The sequence below is a fragment of the Macrobrachium rosenbergii genome, chromosome 9, assembly GCF_040412425.1.
Source record: "Macrobrachium rosenbergii isolate ZJJX-2024 chromosome 9, ASM4041242v1, whole genome shotgun sequence".
In the NCBI taxonomy this organism is placed as follows: Eukaryota; Metazoa; Arthropoda; class Malacostraca; order Decapoda; family Palaemonidae; genus Macrobrachium; species Macrobrachium rosenbergii.
The window spans coordinates 22,587,662-22,604,390 of record NC_089749.1 but is presented as its reverse complement, the minus strand read 5'-3'; the positions used below and the strand labels follow the sequence as shown (position 1 = coordinate 22,604,390).

At 40.6% G+C, this 16,729-nt stretch overlaps 1 protein-coding gene across 1 annotated transcript in view; it reads right to left on the bottom strand.

Annotated features, from left to right (window-relative positions):
* Window positions 1-6,368: 6,368 nt before the first annotated feature.
* The window catches only part of LOC136841582 (cell death-inducing p53-target protein 1-like), a 12,309-nt gene continuing 1,948 nt past the window's right edge, over window positions 6,369-16,729 (bottom strand). The window contains exons 2-4 of the mRNA XM_067108651.1: window positions 10,036-10,084; window positions 7,939-8,301; window positions 6,369-7,087 (exon numbers count right to left, since the gene is read on the bottom strand). Of these exons, the coding sequence (XP_066964752.1) occupies window positions 6,944-7,087; window positions 7,939-8,301; window positions 10,036-10,065 (537 nt within the window). The 5' untranslated portion in view covers window positions 10,066-10,084 and the 3' untranslated portion in view covers window positions 6,369-6,943. The remainder of the gene's footprint in view (window positions 7,088-7,938; window positions 8,302-10,035; window positions 10,085-16,729) is intronic.

Here is a 16,729-nt window from a genome sequence, read left to right as displayed (position 1 = left end):
GCCAACATTCTCCAACACCAAAATTGCCTCTGATAACCGCGCTCTGAGGATTGCTATTGGTTGCTTGAGATATGTAAACAGCTAAAACACCCCCACTAAAAGAATCCGGACAATCACAAAATCTAAAAATTACCCCCTCGACTCCTAGCCCACGCTTATGACAAAGTTCGTTTAAATCGGTGCTACTTTGGCTTGTTATCTACGCGTCACCTACTCCGAGGTGCTGGTTCTAAACACCGAAAGGTAAATGTAAAGTAGACGGCCGCACGAAGATATCGTTCATTAATATAATTTGTCGACCACACAATACAGAAATGGGTGTATAATACTTTGACCGCCGAGGGCCTAGTACTAAACACGGCACCCCAAGGAGCTTCCGTCATGTTTAGTGCTAGCACCTCAGAGTAGGTAACACGTAGATAACAATCCAGAGTAGCACAGTTCAAATCTATCAATAACTCTTTGATGTATCTTGTAGATTTATAAATATACAAACCTAGGTCGAATGCATAATATCTTATAGCGCTCAGCTGTTGCGACGCCATTTTGGAGGAATCAGTCAAATGACAGACGTTGGTTGATTATTGCAGCTATGACAACAAGTAATAAAGTCCAATGGTCAGTATAGTTTTGCCTTCAACTCAATATGCCATTTCCCCACAGTCTTTTTTGAGATGAGGCTCCTAGCACCATGCCTATCATCCACTCAGCCTAAGACCCACCACAGTCGACTAACAATCGTATATATAATTCACTTCTTCGACAAACAGAGACAATGGATTTTACTGGCAATTGGATGAGTTTGTTTCCACACCGTGGGATCGATCTCAGGGGTCTCGCTGGTAAGGCCAGGTTCGTAACCACTGAACCGTCAGGATTATTACATAACGGGATTAAAAAAAAAAAAAACCAAGTTCATTGTCGCCTGAGGTGCAGTCTGCGGTCAGTAACTGTACTCTCCTAGCTTCGCTGACGAACCATCTCTATAGAATGGAACGGATATTCTTATAAAGTTTGGTAATGTTGTATCTTTTCTGCTAGGAAATATTCACCCCCGGTGAAATCACTGGTACCTGATTTCCAGTTTGATTGCGAAAAATAGAAGTAAATCACTTAAGCTTACGTTCAGTTTGAATGCGAAAACAGTGTTTGTCGAAATCCTCTATGATTGAAATTTAAGCAATTTACATGATCATACGTCAATAAAAAAAAAAACTAGGATACGATTGTAATTTGTTATTTCAAAATGCTATAAAAGTATTACTTTCTGAGACTTCCTTAAAAAGCTATTTATTTCCCTAAAGGCATCCGATGACTTGGAGAGAGATACCGTAAGATTCGTACTTCAAATCATGTTGACGTCACTTTAAAAAGAAAAAAATATTCTCACAGACGCTTAATTGCAATGTAAATAATAATTTTCTGAAAGAGAAACAACACTAAAATTAGGCACATAACATCAAGTAAATTAAACCTTACTTAAAACCGTTGAAAATTGAAAAGACTCACCGATTAGCAATGAAATTTGAACGTAGCAGGGAGCAGACCGGCGTCCGTACACTCGATCCAACATGGTAACAGCTCGGAGGTGAATGTCTCAGTCAACCGGTCTCTCTCTCTCTCTCTCTCTCTCTCTCTCGTGCGCACGTCTCCTTCACTTCCAGTCTCTGTCTCTCTCCTGCCGTTGTTAGTTGAGCCCGGGTTTGGCTTCCGTGCGAATATGTCTGTGCGTCGGTGTTTGCTGAGTGGGAATAAGATTCTTTGTTCCGTGCTTCATTGGATAAACAAACGTTTCTCTGGCTCGCCTTTGATAAGGGTTCGAGATAACGTTCACATAGTGTAAACGTTTTTGTTACGGTGGTGCAAAGGGTAAATACATACCTTGTTGACAGACGTTTTCCAAATTAGCCTATAGTGTCAATTTGCACATGCGTTCCTGCCATTCATCAAGATAGTGTTTGGTGTATAAGATGAGAAACGGTACAATGCATTATTTCTTAATTTATGTAGTAATCTTATAGTTAAGGTATTTCACAGGTTCCTTTGTGAAATATATATATTTTCAATCTTGTGCTAAAACTTTAATGAGATCTGAGCTAACAAGGTAACCCTTGGGTAACGGAATTACGTGGAAATTATAGATGTATAGTACAGACTGCACAGTAGTATATTTTTCCAAACGGTTTTTCCTCAAAGGGGTTGACTCCAGTGTGTATTAACCTGCCATTTCTCATCAAGACTTTTTTTGGGGTGAGGTTATTAGCCCCGTGCCCTTCTCTAATCCTGCCTGCAACCCATTACATATGACTAACCTCTGCGTACTTAATTCATTGCTTAGGTCATCAGGGGCTGACTTTTTATCTAAATATAAGATGATATTGGAAAAAAACTTAATTCACCTTAATTTTCTTTTCAGGATGGAGTAAGAATGAATGCTGTTTTCTTGACCGCTTTACTGTGGTCTTCGGCACCAGCCGGCGTTTTGACAGAGACCGAAAAGGTCTTTGATGATGGAGGAGGAGTTCCCGAAGCAAGGTCTGGACCGTGGCTCGAAGATACATACCAACGAAGAAGAGGAATTCAAGCGCCCAGTTTCGTGCAAAACGACGACTTAGTCATTCACTCCGGCAACGTCTCACGTCCCGTTGAGCGGGAAGCGTTCGCCCGTGGCTTCGTTCACACCGGAAACTTGCGAGAAGAAAGGGGGAGAATGGGGAAAACCGTCTTGGACGGGAGCAGAGAGGAGAGAAAACAGGAGGAAATTGATGACGCGGCCTTTCTGAGACATGGTCTAATGGCCGGCTTTTCCAACGACGCCTCGGAAGGGCGGAAGAAGGTCGAGTGTCCTTCGCCGTATCCCGAGGGTGAATTCACCATTTTCGGGTTCTTCAGCTTCGTCATACTCCTGGCGCAGTTCGTGGTCAACGTCGTCGTCAGCAACAACAACAACAACAACAATAATAATAATAACAACAACGACAACAACAATAACAACAACAACAACCAGAACGAAGAGGTTATACGGAACGAAAACATCGTCACCAATGAACTGATGGGAATTGGGGTGGGCGGTCGTAGCTTAACGCCATCGTTAATGACGTCATCGCCGACGTCGTCGCCAGCAACTGTGAAAACAAGTGAAGAAACAAAGACAACAGCAACTGACGTCTGTCCTTGCAAAAGCGAAGAGCCTTCAACGGAACTCGACGGTGACTCAAGATTATTTTCTCTTCGAAAATGGATTTGGTGCTTTACTTGGACGACGTGCAGTGTCCAAGAGGAAAATCTGACCGCGACAGGGAATCTCGAGTTTATTGTTAAGAAGTTTTTTCGATCAGTTTTGTATTTACAGTTGTCTCTCTTAGCTAATCAGAACTTCGACAGTGGAAATGTCAAAGAAAACGGAGGAAATGAAGAAAATGTGGGAAATGACAATGAAAGCAATAATTTTAGCGATGGTTCAAGTGAAAGTTGTCAAATCCTTTTCGGAAAATGCGTTAGAAGTATGTTAAAATTCGGGTTAAATATATAAAATTCAAAAAACTTATTTCCGTGTCTGTTTAACCTACATTTGAGACTTTACGAGGCAACCACAGTTTATCACACCTCTAATAAACTAGACAATTAATTAAAAAATACTCACAGCAGCATGAGATTTAAAATGGAGAAACAAATCCACAGATATTTAACTGCATATATATTAAAAGTGCAATTATGCAGTATTTTTATATATTTTTATTCTCAAATATATTTGTACAGTTGCATAGCTATGAATTTTTTCTTCAGACTAAACATTTAAAAAAAGATTAAATAAAAAAGAAAAATAAGAGAAAGGTTTCCAAACCCAATAAGTGGATTACGTTCAATTTTATTCAATATTCCTCTGGTTCCCTCGGGTCAGATTTCTACTTGTCAAAAATTATTATCCCTTATGAACCTGTCATGTCAAAAATAACTCAGGTATTGAAGTAATTTCCCATTTGCATCGTATTTATTATACATCGCGTTCACTACGTTGGTCTAAATAGTCCTGTTCAAGGTTTGCTATCGGTAACTAGAACGGAATATAAAATTTAGGCCAAAGGTCAGACACTGGGATCTATGAGGTCATTCAGCGCTGAGAGGCAAATTGAGAGTAAAGAAGGCTTTAAAGATGTAACAGGAGGAAAGCCTCGCAGTTGCATCGTGAAACAATTGTTAGGAAGGGGTCAAGAGTAAGTTGGAAGAAAGAGAATATGAACGGAGATACAGTTAAAGGAATGGAAGGGGTTTCAGCTATGGGGCGAAGGACGCTATTAAGAACCTTAAGTAATCCCTACAGTGCACCGCATGTTTACTGACGGCGCTACCCCCCTACGGCTGTTATTGCTAATTGTGATGTGCATCGACCGCAGACCATCAATGTTAATATATAGACACACGTTACGTTTTGTTTGGCAGGTTTGTCCCAAATGAATTGTAAATATCCCGAAACGTCGTTTTTTTTTTGTTAAGATCAGTTTAAGTGACAAAGTATAGTAAATAAAATTAATATCATTATTTTTGTCCGTGCAACTTCTTCGGAACATGACCTTATAGCGAGGTTTTCCTTCTGATACACTTTTCAAACCTTTTTATTCTGTTTCCCTTTCACCGCTGAATGACCTCATAGGACCCAGCGCTTGTCCTTTTGCCTGAATTTCATATTCCGTTTCCAAGATCAAATTAAACATATTGTGAACATAGCCTTGCAAAAAAGTAAATGACTGGACAAGCATATAAGTGAATAGTTGCTGCGCACCAGGCTAAGCTCATTAGACCTACTCCGGATAAAGGTTCATTTTCTTCAGAGGCAAAAAATCAAAATGTTTTCCTAAATTTTCATCAGTGAACTTTTGCCCAGAACAGCTTCAAGCGAAGATGCAACGCATTACTATCGTGAAACAACACGCCTTGTTTTTTTTAATAATTTGCCTACTTCTTTATTTATTTGTTTATTAATTTGTTAATTTATTTTTTTCCATCTTTAATAAGTGATCTCTTCTTTCTGTATTTCCCAATACCATCTGTTACTTACTTCTAATGAACACCATGTTCTTTCGAAGCTTGAATTTCAAGTCAATGGCCCCTGTGGGCTTGTTCCGTGTGAATAAGGTTCATCTTCCGAATAATAATAATAATAATAACAATATAGGACTAACATCTTGCATCTGATTGGCAATATATTCCTAAATCATACTACGAATATTGGGAAATAATTTTTAAATAATAAAATTTCCTCGAGGATGTGAAAAAGAACAAAATACATAAGTCGTATAGGCCTATTGCTAATTAAACTTGGGCTAGCCTATTAACATTAGGCTTGCTTCCTTCAGCAATAAATGCCTTGATAAGGAAACGCGTTAGGCACCTCTTTCACTCACATGAAAACGGCGAAATTGGCTATTTATCGTGGCATCACTTAGCTCAGTTGTTAAAACTGACTTAACACTACACTAAAAAATGTGTAGGAAATCTTACATGGTAAAACCACGCGTAAACAGAAGTTTACTGAATAGTCACCTTTCAAGATATGAGAAAAGCATCAAGTCGATTGTCGTCATATTCTTCGGATGCATTGAGTCACATCTAATGAAATGAATCAAGTCGATTGTCGTCATATTCTTTGGATGCATTGAGTCACATATAAAGAAATGAACGACGCCGCTTAACGTCATATTCTTCGGATGCTTTGAGTCACATCTAAAGAAAAGAATCAAGTCGATTGTCGTCATATTCTTTGGATAATTTGAGTCACATCTAAAGCAAAGAACCAAGCCGAATGTCTCCGTATTCTTTGGATGCTTTGAGTTACAACTAAAGAAAGTCTCGAGACGATTCCACGTCTCACCGCTAGTCTGCTTATGCCGGAATTCGGTCAAATTCAGAGACAAGTCACTTCAGTAACTCATCTGAATCATCATCGGCGTCGCTCTGCTTCTTCGGTCCGCCACCAGGTGTCTTGAACAGCTGCGTCAGAGCGAGTGACGTTGCTGAGTTTCATTGCCTATTAGGTTTCAGTATTTATGAAGATCTCACTTTACTGTGCATTTTTCATGGTAAAAAAAATATGCTCAAGTTCATTTCTTGTATAAAATAAAGAAATATATAATTATGGAATAATGTAAACATGTTTGTCCCCTTGATATGCGTCTTAGAAATTAAAATGAAATATAAGAAATAACAAAGCACTTAAAACCGCAAGTGCCTTCTGTATTTACCCTTGCACTTTCACTATCCTACAAGTAAAAGTTTAGTGTTGTACTACATTGTTTCACCAATAACAACTGCCGTCACAGCTAGATAATTGTTTCAAACCAAGTTTCTCAGGCAACATAAAATTATAACCATCAAGATGGGATCAGTTTATTAACACTCATTGCAAACTAGAGAAAACAGTCACATACTAAGCATACAAGAGGCTTTGAAAGGAAGCATTATAATATACCTGCCAACATAATTAATCTACTAAGTTATATCAACGTACTAAATTCGCCGCTTCATGATGACTAATTACCACTGCGTTTTGTGTTTATGTCCATTAATACTATAGCGCCTGCTGTTGATTATTCAAAACCACATAGAGAGGTCTCTTATCATTAAGAAATAGATGAACAAGACCACACAGTTAATATGTTTGACAGACAAGAAGAGCCTAGTTGGCAAGGGCGGAAAATATAAGGTAGCATCACAAAAGGCACATTGCAAGCGGTATTGCTCTAAATTCTTCATGAAGTCAACAGAAACTCTAATAGAACTTTATGCTGCATTCTGAGCAGCAAAAGATAACAAAAATCTCTCTCAATACTATGATAAAATTGATATACATTTGGGGAAGAAGTATCCATTACATTTGTTAAGGTAAAATGCGTAGGAGAAAGAACAGTCACATCGGCTCAAGGTGAAACAGCCGAACCACTCTCCCCTAAACGGTATACCCACAGTGGGTGCATTTTGGGTGTCGGAAGCAGCAGCAGAAAGCGATTATTCCAGGAATGATGCCTAGAGGGAACAGCAAACAGCAGCAGACCCAAGTGCAGCAGGATGCCGAGTCCTCGATCTTTCCTTTCTGAAAGCCATAGAAGAAGAATGACATGACGTGGATCTATCATCAGGAATGAGAGCTTGTGCACCAACTCTTGATTCTAGTAGTGTGGTGAAAGACTTATTTTATAATCTGGCATATTAAACGAATAAATTGCCCACGATGGAGCATCCCGCACGGAATTTGAACAAATGAGCAAGCTAAACTCACAGTCTACTACTCTAGCAGAGCTAAAGTAGATTAACACGGTGGTGTGAATGTGCAAAATTCATGGTATATAAATTATATTGAACTAGGATTTTGGAAGAACTCCTATATACATTTTTCACAGAAATTAATATCTTTCAATTAAAAGGTCGTTCAAATAATTTTTATTGCCAGAATATTAAAAAAAAACTTATACTCGTCGTAAACGTGGTATGGATTTTGAGTAGCTTTGCCAAAAGTAGCCTAACGGAATGGCCAAGAAGTCTTCTAATCTCATTTAACGACCTCGACCCAGCCATACAAGTTGACAGAGAGTCCCACGTTTAATTAAGCGGCGGACCGTCGACTGACATTTCAAGACTGATGGAGCGTGTGACTGCTGCAACAGGAGTGAATGAAATAACCAAATATCGGTTGTATTTGAAACATATACAAAACTGAATATCAGATATTATTTACCTTGACTTACAAATAAAAAATCAGAAGAAAACAATCTTACTCATACTGCTTCATTTGCACATTTGGCGTATTTTTCGTTGATTCCTTTACACTTTGTTTTAATTTTAGTGACTAGTAGGCTATTATGCATCTAGTAGGACAACTCGACAGAACTAACCAATACTCTTCTACTGTGTTTGTGTAACTTGAATGGGGCTTCTTATACTCACCCGGCATACAGTGCATTGTCCGGGGAGAAGCGGTGTCATTCCGAGACCAGCCACTGCTGTAGACGTATTCTGGTTGTTAATAACCAACTGGCTCTGCTGACTTGTCTGTTGCCCTGGCATGGGTGCTCCTGGAGGAGGATAAGACCCAGGTGGTGGATAAGACCCAGGTGGTGGATAAGACCCAGGTGGGGGATAAGACCCAGGTGGTGGATAAGACCCAGGTGGAGGATAAGACCCAGGTGGTGGATAAGACCCAGGTGGAGGATAAGACCCAGGTGGAGGATAAGACCCTGGTGGAGGATTAGATCCGGGTGGGGGATCAGACCCTGGTTGTGGGGAGGGTGCAGATGGAGGAATTCCTTCCTGAAAAACAGAATTGCACTGATGAAATATAATTCTTGTCAGGTTGGCCGGTGTGTTCAGAGGCCCACAACAAGTCAAGTGCTGGCACGATGCCGGCTTAATCTAAACCAAAGTTTCCCAAACTTTTTCAGACTGGAGCCCCCTTGACTTCCAGGTGGATTCCTAGCGCCCCCCTCTCCCCGATACACACACGCCAGCATTTTTTTTTTTTTTTTGCTTCACATTGAAAACAACAATATTGAACACAAATATGTATTTCACAAGTAATACTTAATTTAGTAAACCATTTTATTTGGTCTTCACAATTGCTATTAATGGGATGGGTGTGCTTGGTGCACTCCGAATTTGGACTACGTAACAGAGCTATGCATTCGTTTATATAATTATAATGTCACTTTTATTATCTATAAAATGCATAGTGTTTATGACATAGGCCAATATTTTGTCATTCAGATTTAAAAAAATAAATAAATAAATAAAACCAAGCTATTCATTGCTTAAAATTAAGTGCTCTTAATGCCACCCTGTCGCCCCCCAACCGCCTCCTTTTGCCTAACCGGCACCGCCCACTTTGGAAACCAGTTATCTAAACCAACCGCCAACTTGGCTGGTTCTTTCAGTAAAACTTTCTTCTGAAATGATGGACCGAAACTCCAAAATGACCCGCTATACTTTCTGACTTCACCGTAATATGTCGTCTAAAACTTCAGAAGCAATTTAGCAGTTTACAAAAGAAGAAAGAAAGTTGAAAGTAGTCAGTGGAGTGTCGACAAAGTAAAGCGCTTGTAACTCTGAGCAGAGATAGGCCTATTGCAGGGGCAGGACCCACCCACTTAGTGGTTCCTGGGCCTGTGTATCGCTCTGACTTTCTTGCGAGCACTGACTGAGTCTAGAAATGTGACTCAGTGATCTCGTTAAGCTAATAATAATAGTGGTAATACACTTAGATTTAGTGGCCAAATGAAGAGGCATAGAGCAGAATAAAGGCTTTTGCACGTATGGAAGAAACCGTTACACCTAACAATACTAAACACAAACACATTGAATTCATGTTATAAAGATTAAAAGGAAAGAGGTCGCACCACAATGCAACATCTATTGCAAAGGACAATACGAAATGTAAGCCAAGTAATATATACTGGAGAATAATGCCAGCCTAGTTAAGAGGTAAAAGTCGTGTTTATCGAACTGAGAAACTACTACTTTCTGTCTGTCCAAGTGAGATGTGTTTCCCATTCATGCTAATCGGAATTAAATTCTTTATGTTCACAACACAAGTTTTTGCATAACCATAAATATAAGCTTGCACATGCAGGCACTTGATTTATAAGCTTCAATGCATAAACACACATACGCATTCATGATATTTGTACCTCCTACACACAAACATGCACGTACAGAAATCACTTTTACATACTTTTATCATATATATATATGTATATATATATATATATATATATATATATATATATATATATATATATATATATATATATATATATATATAATGTGTGTGCATAAGCATATATATGTAAAGACAGAATACACTCGCACAGACATGCACACACGCGCGCAAGCTGTTTGGAGAATTTTCCCACACACCCATGCATAAAAGCAATTGATAAGCTTACATTCACACGCCGCCATACGCACGCACACACACACGCACACCGTTTGCAAGCATACATGCGCAGACATATACGAACGCACGCGACAATTCCATCATCTCCTCACCTTCTCGTAGGGCGGGGGAGCGTCAGCCATGCCAGCAGTGTTCCAGAATCTGAAAGCAAAAGAGGAGACCTTTCACCCTTCAGTGTCTTACATCAAAGCCAATAGCATGGCACTGCCTCGGTTAAAAATAAAAAGAATAAAAACGAAATGGGGAGGATTTATTGACAACATTTGGTTATGATTTGTTAAGAAACATCTCTAACTTTTTGGGGCTCTGGTTGTAGAAAAGGGTAATGGTCAAGGATTAGATTAAACAGTCTGATGTACTATTTTTCTTCTTTTATTTAAAATATTCAATGTACAAAATATATTATTCTTTAGCTACAATATTGTGTTTAGGAACACTTCCATGTACCAATAATCTACAGATTTTCATACACAGCACTTAATAATCAACTGAAATAGCTCTTATTTATAATTGTACAAATTGTTTAGCGTACAATAATTACATTACATTTATAGCAGTAGGCTTTCATTTGCATCACAGAAAATATTCAACATCCATCTTAAATAATATTCGGACTAACCGACCTAAAGTGATAAAGGGAATGGCATCGTACACAACTGAGCCAGCATTTTTCTAAATTACATATTTCATATATTTACTTGAGAAAATCTTATAAAAGTTCCTCAAGTTAAGCTAAAGACACTTACAATCGTAGAAAACAGGGGAATTCAGTGTCAGTTTAAATAATGTAATAAACAGTATGAAAGAGAAACGCTGTAAAGCAAAACTATCAAATTAAAAAGCTCTGCACCTCACACGAGTAATGTAGTGTGCCCGCAACTGCGTGTGTGGAGTGAGCGCCTGGGAACCGGGAACCAGGAACCATGAAGAACCTTTACTAGTTTTCTTCGGGCCTGGGCTAGGAAGGGGTACGAGGTTGCCCGTCCCAGTGGCATTTGCTTTAGAGAAAAAGTGCATTTTCGCGGCATACTCGTGTCTGGCATAGGTTTGTTACGTACAGTTTCTCTCTCTCTTTCTCTCCACCCAAAGCTGCGATCCACAACTGTCACCTAACAACCAGGTACTTGATACGCTGCTTCGGTCGACATTGGCCATACCGTTCCATTACTTGCCCCGGTGCAGGAATCGAACCTGTGTCCCTTAGTTGTGAAACGAGAGTGGTACTACTATGCCACAAGAGAGAGGGAGAGAGAGAGAGAATTTCTGTTAGTTTATCCTTCAATACAAACCAGAGTAGAGACAGAGAACGTGGAGAGTAAAAACTTCTTTACTTGAGACTAAAATGACTCTTGAACACTATTCTTGAGCCCAGCTTAAGATAACAACAACATGACGTGAACCCAGCTTAAGCTAACAACAGTGCCGTGGGGCCACGCTAAGCTGATAGTAGCAGTGACATGAGCCTAACTTGTGCTACCAACAGTGCCGTGGGGCCACGCTAACCTAATAAAAGCAGTGACATGAGCCTAACTTGAGCTAAAAAATCAGTGCCGTGTGACCATGCTAACCTCATAAAAGCAGTGACATGAGCCTAACTTGTGCGAACAACAGTGCCATGGGGCCACGCTAACCTAATAAAAGCAGTGATTTGAGCCTAACTTGAGATAGAAAAAACAGTGCTGTGTGGCCATGCTAAGCTAATAATAGCAGTGACATGAGCCTAACTTGTGCCAACAACAGTGCCGTGGGGCCATGCTAACCTAGTAAAAGCAGTGACATGAGTCTAACTTGAGCTAAAAAAAACAGTGCTGTGTGGCCATGCTAAGCTAATAAAAGCAGTGACATGAGCCTAACAACAGTGCCGTGGACCATGTAATAAAGCAGTGACATGAGCTAACTTCACTAACAAAGTGCCATGGGGCCACGCTAACCTAATAAAAGCAGTGACATGAGCCTAACTTGAGCTAAAAAATCAGTGCTGTGTGGCCATGCTAAGCTAATAATAGCAGTGACATGAGCCTAACTTGAGCTAACAACAGTGCCGTGGGACCATGCTAAGCTAATAAAAGCAGTGACTTGAGCCTAACTTGAGCTAACAACAGTGCTGTGGGACCATGCTAAGCTAATAAAAGCAGTGACATGAGCCCTAACTGGCTTCAGCTAACAAAAGTGCCGTGGGGCCATGCTAACCTAATAAAGCAGTGACATGAGCCTAACTTGACTAACAACAGTGCCGTGGGACCATGCAGCTAAGCTAATAAAAGCAGTGACGTGAGCCTAACTAATAAAAGCTAATAACAGTGCCGTGTGGCCATGCTAAGCTAATAAAAGCAGTGACATGAGCCTAACTTGAGCTAACAACAGTGCCGTGGGACCATGCTAAGCTAATAAAAGCAGTGACATGAGCCTAACTTCAGCTAACAAAAGTGCCGTGGGGCCATGCTAACCTAATAAAAGCAGTGACGTGAGCCTAACCGAGAGCTAATAACAGTGCCGTGCGGCCATGCTACCATAATAAAAAAGCAGTGACATGAGTCTAACTTGAGCTAATAAAAGCAGTGCCGCGGCGCCATGCTAACCTAATAAAAGCAGTGACGTGAGCCTAACTTGAGCTAATAACAGTGCCGTGCGGCCATGCTAAGCTAATAAAAGCAGTGACATGAGTCTAACTTGAGCTAACACCAGTGCCGTGGGACCATGCTAAGCTAATAAAAGCAGTGACATGAGCCTAACTTGAGCTAACAACAGTGCCGTGGGACCATGCTAAGCTAATAAAAGCAGTGACATGAGCCTAACTTCAGCTAACAAAAGTGCCGTGGGGCCATGCTAACCTAATAAAAGCAGTGACGTGAGCCTAACTTGAGCTAATAACAGTGCCGTGCGGCCATGCTAAGCTAATAAAAGCAGTGACATGAGCCTAACTTGATCTAACAACAGTGCCGTGGGACCATGCTAAGCTAATAAAAGCAGTGACATGAGCCTAACTTGATCTAACAACAGTGCCGTGGGACCATGCTAAGCTAATAAAAGCAGTGACATGAGCCTAACTTGATCTAACAACAGTGCCGTGGGACCATGCTAAGCTAATAAAAGCAGTGACATGAGCCTAACTTGAGCTAACAACAGTGCCGTGGGACCATGCTAAGCTAATAAAAGCAGTGACATGAGTCTAACTTGAGCTAACAACAGTGCCGTGGGACCATGCTAGCTAATAAAAGCAGTGACATGAGCTAACTTGATCTAACAACAGTGCCGTGGGACCATGCTAAGCTAATAAAAGCAGTGACATGAGCCTAACTGATCTAACAACAGTGCCGTGGGACCATGCTAAGCTAATAAAAGCAGTGACATGAGTCTAACTTGAGCTAACACCAGTGCCGTGGGACCATGCTAAGCTAATAAAAAGCAGTGACATGAGCCTAACTTGAGCTAACAACAGTGCCGTGGGACCATGCTAAGCTAATAAAAGCAGTGACATGAGCCTAACTTCAGCTAACAAAAGTGCCGTGGGCCATGCTAACCTAATAAAAGCAGTGGCGTGAGCCTAACTTGAGGCTAATAACAGTGCCGTGCGGCCATGCTAAGCTAATAAGCAGTGACATGAGCCTAACTTGATCTAACAACAGTGCCGTGGGACCATGCTAAGCTAATAAAAGCAGTGACATGAGCCTAACTTGATCTAACAACAGTGCCGTGGGACCATGCTAAGCTAATAAAAGCAGTGACATGAGCCTAACTTGATCTAACAACAGTGCCGTGGGACCATGCTAAGCTAATAAAAGCAGTGACATGAGCCTAACTTGAGCTAACAACAGTGCCGTGGGACCATGCTAAGCTAATAAAAGCAGTGACATGAGCCTAACTTCAGCTAACAAAAGTGCCGTGGGGCCATGCTAACCTAATAAAAGCAGTGACGTGAGCCTAACTTGAGCTAATAACAGTGCCGTGCGGCCATGCTAAGCTAATAAAGCAGTGACATGAGCCTAACAGTCTAACAACAGTGCCGTGGGACCATGCTAAGCTAATAAAAGCAGTGACATGAGCCTAACTTGTCTAACAACAGTGCCGTGGGACCATGCTAAGCTAATAAAGCAGTGACATTGAGCCTAACTTGATCTAACAACAGTGCCGTGGGACCATGCTAAGCTAATAAAAGCAGTGACATGAGCCTAACTGAGCTAACAACAGTGCCGTGGGACCATGCTAAGCTAATAAAAGCAGTGACATGAGCCTAACTGGCTAACAAAGTGCCGTGGGGCCATGCTAACTAATAAAAACAGTGGCGTGAGCCTAACTTGGCTAATAACAGTGCCAAGCGACCATGCTAAGCTAATAAAAGCAGTGACATGAGCCTAACTTGATCTAACAACAGTGCCGTGGGACCATGCTGGGCTAATAAAGCAGTGACATGAGCCTAACTTGATCTAACAACAGTGCCGTGGGACCATGCTAAGCTAATAAAAAGCAGTGACATGAGCCAACTTCAGCTAACAAAGTGCCGTGGGCCATGCTAAGCTAATAAAAGCAGTGACATGAGCCTAACTTGTCTAACAACAAAGCCGTGGGACCATGCTAAGCTAATAAAAGCAGTGACATGAGCCTAACTTGATCTAACAACAGTGCCGTGGGACCATGCTAAGCTAATAAAAGCAGTGACATGAGCCTAACTTGATCTAACAACAGTGCCGTGGGACCATGCTAAGCTAATAAAAGCAGTGACATGAGCCTAACTTCAGCTAACAAAAGTGCCGTGGGGCCATGCTAAGCTAATAAAAGCAGTGACATGAGCCTAACTTGATCTAACAACAGTGCCGTGGGACCATGCTAAGCTAATAAAAGCAGTGACATGAGCCTAACTTGATCTAACAACAGTGCCGTGGGACCATGCTAAGCTAATAAAAGCAGTGACATGAGCCTAACTTGATCTAACAACAGTGCCGTGGGACCATGCTAAGCTAATAAAGCAGTGACATGAGCCTAACTTCAGCTAACAAAGTGCGTGTGGGCCATGCTAAGCTAATAAAAGCAGTGACATGAGCCTAACTTGATCTAACAACAGTGCCGTGGGACCATGCTAAGCTAATAAAAGCAGTGACATGAGCCTAACTTGATCTAACAACAGTGCCGTGGGACCATGCTAAGCTAATAAAAGCAGTGACATGAGCCTAACTTGATCTAACAACAGTGCCGTGGGACCATGCTAAGCTAATAAAGCAGTGACATGAGCCTAACTTGAGCTAACAACAGTGCCGTGGGACCATGCTAAGCTAATAAAAGCAGTGACATGAGTCTAACTTGAGCTAACACCAGTGCCGTGGGACCATGCTAAGCTAATAAAAGCAGTGACTTGAACCTAACTTGATCTAACAACAGTGCCGTGCGACCATGCTAAGCTAATAAAAGCAGTGATGCGGGCCCACCTTCGTCTAACAACAACAAAATCAGTTTTATCAGATTCCAGAACCAAAGGGCGAACTGTCCTTGGAAGATTATCTAATCACTCAATATCTCTCAGAAGTGGCAAAGGTTATGTCGTTGCTGATTCAGGATGATGGTCCTCGTATCTGTTATTATTATTATTATTATTATTATTATTATTATTATTATTATTATTATTATTATTTCTGAGATATTCACAATTTCGTGTAAAAACAATCGTGTAATAAAAATTCACAATTATATAGTAAATTGTATTACTATGTAAAACAAAAACAAATATTATTATTATTATTATTATTAAACAGAATTAAAAAATACACCAGTTTTAACGTCTCTTTTTCGCCTGGAATAATGAAATTTAGTCCAAAGGCCAAGCGCTGGGACTTACAGGGTCATTCAGTGAGCAGCACGCAATATACCCACATTCCCCTTCCAACAAAGGTATATTCTGCCGCGCTAACATGGGTCAAAAGCCTAACCCTTCCACAAGGGTAAACCTCAGTCAGTTCACTGGAGAAATCGTTCTCACTGGAATTGGAATATAGAGTTTAGGCTAAAAGCCAAGCACTGGGACCTATAAGGTCATTCAGCGATGGAAAGGAAATTGAGAGAAGGTACTTTTGAAAGGTGTAACAGGAGGAAAACCTCGCTGTTCCACTATGAAAGAATTCTTAGGGGAGGGTGGATAGCAAGATAGAAGAAAGGTAATATGTGTACACTGACAGCACTACCCCTCTACGAGGAATTCCTTCTTACGAAACTCCTGAACGGTGCTGTGTAATCCTGCCTTTTTTTCAAGACACTTTTTTCAAGTTTGATATCATGTATTTAGATAAATGGCTTCTTCGGCCTATTTCTTAATCTTCCTGTCAGCACAGTCGATTATTCTTCGCAAAAAGTAAGCTAAACCCACATTCCGATATTTATCCAACCTTGGCCTAACAAGCTATTGAAGTTTTTACCGGGCAGAACTTATAATCCAGGGGGTTTCTTTTCTTTTTGTCATAAATCTTACTTCTGATGTCACCATTTTCCAATTTAGCCACAAAAGAAAGCCTCGAGACCTGATGACTTCATTCTATGTATTCTTCTCATCATTACAGTAGAATCGATTGGGTTAAACATAGAGAAACGACAAGTAGCAACAAGTAAAAAAGGCATAATGCTATATGAAACTCTCAGCCACGGTCCATAAAACTCTCAGCTGGCCATGGTGGCCTGTGTTGCTACGGTGCCAGACGCACGATCGTGGCTAAATTTAACCTTGAATAAAATAAAATCTACTGAGGCTAGAGGGCTGCAGTTTGGTATATTTGATGTTTGGAGGGTGGATGATCAACATACCAA